The sequence below is a fragment of the Primulina eburnea genome, chromosome 3 (genome assembly GCF_022965805.1).
Source record: "Primulina eburnea isolate SZY01 chromosome 3, ASM2296580v1, whole genome shotgun sequence".
In the NCBI taxonomy this organism is placed as follows: domain Eukaryota; kingdom Viridiplantae; phylum Streptophyta; class Magnoliopsida; order Lamiales; family Gesneriaceae; genus Primulina; species Primulina eburnea.
The window spans coordinates 7,871,276-7,878,677 of record NC_133103.1 but is presented as its reverse complement, the minus strand read 5'-3'; the positions used below and the strand labels follow the sequence as shown (position 1 = coordinate 7,878,677).

The 7,402-nt window shown below is 31.2% G+C and overlaps 1 protein-coding gene across 3 annotated transcripts; it reads left to right on the top strand.

Moving 5' to 3' along the window:
- The first annotated feature begins 2,773 nt into the window (after nucleotides 1-2,773).
- LOC140825940 (uncharacterized) lies at nucleotides 2,774-6,997 on the top strand. 3 transcript variants are annotated; one of them, XM_073187994.1, is made up of 5 exons: nucleotides 2,774-3,265; nucleotides 4,330-4,465; nucleotides 5,731-5,951; nucleotides 6,215-6,346; nucleotides 6,694-6,997. In XM_073187994.1, the coding sequence occupies exons 1-5, from the start codon at nucleotides 3,062-3,064 to the stop codon at nucleotides 6,778-6,780; spliced, it is 780 nt and encodes a 259-aa protein (XP_073044095.1). In that variant the 5' UTR covers nucleotides 2,774-3,061; the 3' UTR covers nucleotides 6,781-6,997. The 3 variants fall into 3 exon arrangements, with proteins under 3 accessions (XP_073044095.1, XP_073044094.1, XP_073044093.1); XM_073187993.1 differs by having other exon boundaries at nucleotides 2,776-3,265; nucleotides 5,737-5,951; nucleotides 6,173-6,346; XM_073187992.1 differs by having other exon boundaries at nucleotides 2,776-3,265; nucleotides 6,173-6,346.
- The last annotated feature ends 405 nt before the right edge of the window (nucleotides 6,998-7,402 follow it).

Below are 7,402 nucleotides of genomic sequence, written 5' to 3'. Positions count from 1 at the left end.
TTCATTTTTCTTTCAAAATAATAGGCTGTTGTGTATATTATGGAGATATTTTGTAGGTAAAATCATAACCCATTTGGATAAAGATATTGATGAAACAATTATTGTTATCATTCAAATGTGTCAAACACGTGTCATGTCACAAAATTGTTTGTGAATGTGGATTTAGACGAAATTATTGAATTTTTAAAAAAGTTCTCATTAATTTTATTGAATGTGATTTAAAAATATTTATTTTATCACATATTAAAAAAAATCATATAGCTTCTCGAAAATTAAAGAATTAAATATGTATTAAGGTTGATGTTCGACATCAATACACTAAACACGATAAGAATCGTGTCATTGCCTTAGACTAACATAATCTAAAATTTTGATATATGTTAGTGATCATTAGTCAAAAAAATTAATCGACATGCGTTATATTTAAGAAAGTTTTTTTAAATTAGCGAAAAATAGTTTTTATTTTTAATTTTTTAAATTATATTATTTTTTCAATTTAAATATTTATTCATTTTTCACTAATTTTTAATAATAGCATGCCGTGCATCGCACGGGTTAAATACTAGTTTTTATTAATAGGTCTCTTGTGAGATAAGTTAATCATACGAATATTTATAATAATAAGAAATATTTTTTATATAGAAGTAAAATTTTCGTAACTGACCCAAATAAAATATATCTCTAACAAAATTAATTTGAAAGACATTCTCACAAAAAATTATTTTTTAATATAGTATTATACTATAATGTCTCTTATTATTAATAGATAATGAAACTTAATGTCTATAAAAACTATCATGATGTCATGGTTTAATAATTTAATTACTTCCAAATATACAATTTTCTTTAAATTTAACTTCTCGTATCCAAACTTATTTAATTTTGCAAATTGGAAATAAAGAATACATATTGTCTTATTATAGGAAAGAAATATCATTCTTTTTATTTATCAAGTGAAACTTCTGTATGTTCCAAAAATAATACAATTTTTCGGAGTTTATTGATTTCATTTTATCATATGACGTTATAATATTTATTGTCCGTGTCGTGCATACGAAATATGTATGTCTCGATGACTAATATTTAATAACATTTAAGGCATATTTAGTAGAACCGTCAATTTGGGTTTGGTTTGTCAGACAATCCGTCATATCTCTAAAAAAGACGGGTTGGATTATGCTTTTGGCTGCTCGTTTTGAGGTGTGGTTAAAACTGACCGACTCATTTGGCTCATGGGTCAGAGCGGGGCGAGCTAGCCGTCAATTTTTTAAATTCTATTTGTATTGTTATATTACTAATTTTTCAAATATGATTGTCTAGTTTTAAAAAATTTATACATGGTTGGTAAGTTTTGAAATATTTATAATTATTTATGTATAATTGATTAATTTGTATATATTTATAGTATTTAAGTATGAACAGTATATTGTTTATATTAGTGTGTATTAGTTTTTTTTAACAAAAATTTTTTTGAAGGTTGGTCCGCCTAAACCCGCAACCCGTGAAGGATCGGTGGGTGTTTTTCCAAACCCACCAAGTTGGCAGGCCGGTCTGATCTTACCGTGGACTGAGGCGGACGAAGCCAAAATGTTTGACAAGTCTATCTTTTATTAAATGAATTCGATCCAACTTGATTACACCAAACTAAATTTAGAATAAAAAAAGGGTAAAATAAAACTTTCAATTTTTTATTAACCTATAAACTCGTTTTCTCTTCACTTAAGACAATTTATTGATACACGCAAGTACACAATACGTGTTTACGCACTATTATGTCCATCAATGAGGTGTCATTCATCTATTGAATGTATGAGTACAAGAGGTGGACATAATTGGTAGACATTAGACAACAAATCAAAACTGCAAACATATATGTATATTATAATCACTATATAAAAAAATTTGCATGGTCTCTTGACATGACCAATATATTAATTTTTCATTTTGTCTTTATCAAGTTTTGGTTTGATAATTCTCATATTACCATGATGAACTTTTAAATTATCATATGACCATATATATTTTTATAAGTGTCGTATTGCTCAAATTCTATGCTAAATAAATGTTTATAATATCATGTTCCACAACAAATTATATATCACACTAATCATAAATTCTATGCATAGGAAAAACTGATTAATAATTTTAGTTTATATTTTGTATTAGATTATATATATATATATATGTATATATATATATATATATATATATATATTTTGATTAAATGATAAATAGTGAATTAATAATATTTTTGTTAATTTTTAGTTGATTGTTATTTAGTTAATTTATATTTTATATTTAAATAATTAATTAACTAAATAATTAAAAGGTAACATATTATATTTTAAAATTTATTTTACTTATTAATTTAAATAATTTTCAAAATGAATAAACTGAATCAAAACAAAAAAACAATTTTATAGAAATCTGAACTAAATTGAAAGAAAATTGTTTGGATATTGAATTATATATTTTTAAAATCGAAAATCTAAAATCAAATTAAATTACACTGATCGAACTGACTGAGAAACATCCTAATTTTGGGTTGTCGTTTCGTCATTTGAAGATGATTTAAAATCACAATTAACCAACATTTAACACTCACAAACAACTGAATAAATGTTTTTTTTTAAAAAAACAAACAAACTGGATAAAATTATAATTATAATAAATGGATAAATTCGCTAAAATACACGTGGCCTTTGGTGCTTCGTAGTTACGTCACAACCCTGTCAGCCAAGGACCACCTAATCACTATAATAATATGATAAATCCGCCATACAAATGCGCGAAGAGAAACACAAAACGAGAGATTGGAGAAGAAATTACAGAAATGAATTGGGGAAATAAATTTTAAATTTTAATAATTGTTCAACAATAGCGATTATATTATGAATCGGGGAACCGAATGATTCGATTCCCGTATTATCGACGGGAATCAATAATCACTCCTTCGAATCCGTATTAAAGATAATTTTTCGGTGATTCTGCATGAGAAAAGTGGTGTTGGAGAGATTGGAGACCGAGTAGTGGAAGGATTTTTCTTTGTTTTTGGCGAAACATGTCTGCCATAGTGTGCGGGAAGAGATCGAATTTCTTCGAGGAATCGCCGTCGTCGCCGCCAGTCGCCAAGAGAATCCGCTGTTCTTCATCTCCTTCCCGGAATTTCTCTCCGCCGAGGTCTGCCGCTTTCAACTGCGTGGTCTCTGATACATATTCACCGATCGATCGTCTTTTTACTCTCTTTCCTGATATGGAAAAGCAGGTCTTTATTTATTAATTTTTTATTTATTTATTCAGATATAGATTCTGAAGATCTTCTTCCTGATTTTTAGATTTTGAGCTTTTCGAATTCTTATATGTTATTTATAATTTTTGGTTGCATTAGATGATAGATTCGCATAGAGCCCTTATAAATTTGATAATTGATCAGCAGTATTTATTGATTTTCCGAGATCAAGAGTTTGAAATGTAATACCATTTGTGCCTCACTGTCATCCGTGCGTTTCTTATGGACTTTGCATATGTGCAACTGGGTTTGATCATGTTTAAAAAAAAATTCAGATGATGCGACTTATTTTATGATCTTATGAACTTTAAGCGAAATAACCAAAATAACACCAACACGTGTATGGAAAAGTCCTATTCTACATGACACTACAGTTTCAAAATCATCTTATAATCTCAAATGACTTATTTTATACAAAATGTTTTCGGAATTTAATTTTAAATAAGATGGACGAACTTTTAAGTTTTTAAAGTAGTTTACAAGCTTTAAAATTTTATATGATGTTTTATTTTTAGATGAAAGGGCTCTTAATTAGGTACTCTTTCTTTTTTGGAGAGTTCAGATTACTAAAACGGCTTTTGGTATAAATATATTTTCTTTGAGACCAGTCTGCACTAAAAATGTGAACATTTTATTTGGCTCCAATCTTGGAAACCTAACTTTCCACTCCCGATATTAAACAAACATTAGCATCTCACTTTCTCTCCCTTTTCAAAACATGTTTTCATACGTCCCAACATAATATTATCGCTTTTAATTCAAATTTGTTATGTTAGGCATCAATTTTAGATTTTTTGTTTTTGAATTTCATTATGCTTTGCTGTGACACGCCAAAGTAGGTATGATTTTTTGGTCCCCTATGAGTGGGTGTAAGCTCACTAGTTTTTTATGTGGAATTTGCGTAATATATCTCAATTGGAACTTCTATGGGTGGATAAGTTGATCATTTGGGTGGATAAGTTGATCATTTGTCATCCTTCGCTATTTTTGGTGGTGTTGGACTAATCAATCAATCAATTACGAATGCTTTTGATTCGCAGTTTCTGGAGAAAGTCCTTGAAGAATCCGGTGACAACCTGGATTCTGCTATCAAAAGATTAAATGATCTTCATTTGAGTACGGCAACGATCGCATCTAATGTTACCCAGAGCATTAACGCTCAATTTTCGTTTCAAGGTTTTTCTACTTTTGGCATCCTTATTAAAAGTCTCTCCTTATGGTATTTCATTAAATGATATATGCTTATTGCTTCAGTTGCTGTTTTTTTTGGCATGGATCAATTAATTTTTGCATATTACCAGATCCATAATAAATCACCCTGGTAAAAAATGTTAAAAATTACGTACACTGATTTTGAAGTACTATTTCTCCCACATACTTCATTCATCAAAATTTCACATGAAGCAGAAATTTTTTAGGAAATTTATGAATTAAGAACATGGATTATATGTTCAAAGCTCTCAGGAAACTGAATTGAGATCATAAATTGCTTATAAACTTGTACCTGATTTCTGATTGATCTGCTCTTATGTTCCGTTTCTTTGTGGACTCTCAAGCTGCTTATAAGGTATTCAAGCTTAAGTTTTTTTTTTCTTTTTGAAAATAGCTGGTAATCTGAAGGTATATCTTCTCATAGAGCTGTCTCTGCTGGGCACCTTATAGAAGGCTGACGGATCCCCTGGTCCTAAGGTTCCCAGTGTAAAGAATATTTAAAATGGTGTAGCAACTGTGAAGTTGATGCATCACCCAGGACTGCTCATTTCTCCAGGAGTTGGTAGTCCAGTCCATAGCTGGGTCCCTTCTTCCAACCAAAGAGCCTCGACGAACTGATTCTCCAAGACCTAGAGTTCTTTGTGTGCACAACAAAATAGCTCTATCGCGTTTCATTTCTTTTTTATTTTCATCACCGGCCATCTCTGTTTTGGTCCCTTTCTCGTGTTACCTCCATTTTTCAGCCTTAAGTTTGAAATTATTTCCATCTCACTGAGATGATTCCATAGCCTTATCTCGGCTTGGCACATATTGCAAAACCTGTCTCAATTCTTAAAATGAATTTTAACATTTTCTGGCAATGTTACAGGATATTGAGAATTATCATACCCAAAAAATCATCGTTGAATGCTGAAATGTATTGAAGAAATCTTTTGAAGCTGAGAAGATTTAAATTTTTGGTTCTATAGTTACTCTTGCCATCTTCATACTGAACATAGATTGTGAGTTTCATGTAACAGTCACGACATAGTGTAAACATCTTTGTGAGCTTTAGTCATTTTATTGATATTTTGGTGTTTTCCTTTTACATTTAGTAAAGTCCTATTTATAGCGCCGATTGCTCACGAGAAGTTATTGCCTACTTTAATTTTGTTAATATATTTTTCGGAATTTTGGAGATCAAATATTGATGTATTTTGGTTTGATTGTGTTTTGTTCCGTGACATAAGGTACAGTGGCAAATAATGTGGAGACTGCTCCAAGGAAGGAACTGCCTGCTGGAAGCAATCTCTCTGCGGATGGTACAGAGTGGGTCGAGCTCTTGGTTAGAGAGGTCACAGGAGCTTCAAATGTAGAAGATGCTAAAGAACGCGTGTCGCGAGCCCTTGAGTCCTTGGAGAAGTCTATTTGTGCAAATGCAACTGCAGAAGCTGCCCAGAGCTTTCAGAAGGTATATTCTGTAATTTATTGCTTGAAAACCTAATTTACAGAGTCTCATTGATAATGCCGATAATGTGTTTATTCAAGGGATGTCAGTTCCCCATCTAATTATCTTTTCTTTCTTTCCCCATTTGATGGTATCAATCTTCTCTAATTTTTCCCCCGCATGCGTGATTTGAAGTTATGTATTCTTGCTTTTTAATTTTTAAATCTGCTAATTATACTTTATAGGAGAACATTATTCTAAAGCAACAGCTGGAAGCGTTCATACAGGAAAATACTATTTTGAAGCGAGCAGTGTCAATCCAACATGAGCGCCAAAAAGAGTTTGAGGAAATGGGCCGGGAGTTGCATCAGCTGAAACAGCTAGTGTCGCAGTACCAGGAGCAGCTGAGGACGCTTGAGGTCAGATTCTTGGGCTAAACTTGTGAAATTGTGTGTTTTAATTCATTGGGGTGTTGAGGTCTTTGTCTTATCTCCTTACTTAAGTCCGACTGCATGAAAACTAACAGAAGAAAGCACATGGCACTAAATCATGCCTTAGCTACAGATTTTATTTTGCCTCATATTGAAAAATAAATCTAGAAATCGACTTTGTTTACTTAAAAAGGTCAAGTGAGTGGTTGCTATTTCGACAATAATTCCAACTAATCAAAAGCTTCGGGTGGGTCTGCTTCATTCTACATAGCGCTACTAAACAAAATATTTGGATCTCAGTCAGGTATATCATCATACCGTGTTATGTTCATCAGGTGAACAACTATGCCCTTGCAATGCACCTCAAACAAGCTCAACAAAGCAACTCGATATCTGGACGGTTCCACCCGGATGTGTTTTAGCAAATGAGGAACCCGGGGTTCGATTGTAACGTGGTTTCCTGGTATAATAAATAACTTCGTGATTTTATCAAGGTGTGCATTTGTCTTCGGTTTTAGTGTTTAGTTTGTGTGAGGCCTTTTTATTTGCTGTATATTCTTCTGTGGCCTCTGTCCATCAAAATTTCTTAAACTCGCAACATTTCATCCCTATTTCAATTGAATTTGATAATTACTTGGAGCCTTTGCTTGATTGTTATCATAATATTTCTTATGAGATTAGTTTATTTTAAAAGATATTTATGAAGTTTCTTTTTCTTTCTTTTTTATGAAAGGTATGAAGTTTTCTTTTCGAGGGAACGGTTTTTACTTTTTACCGTGAGGATAAAGTCATATTCGATTTTGTGTGGTAAGTTTATTAATTTATATTTAAATTGATATTTACGTGAATTGATGATTATGAGTGAGGCCTTATAAAGTTATAAGTATTATGCTTTCGATGTTATTATTATTATTATTATCATTATATTATCATCATCATGATAATAATAATAATATGGCATTTTGGGAAGTAAATGAGATGTTTTGACTTTATAAAATCGAGGGAAGTATAAATTGAAGATTGAAAATGAAAATGATATGGTAA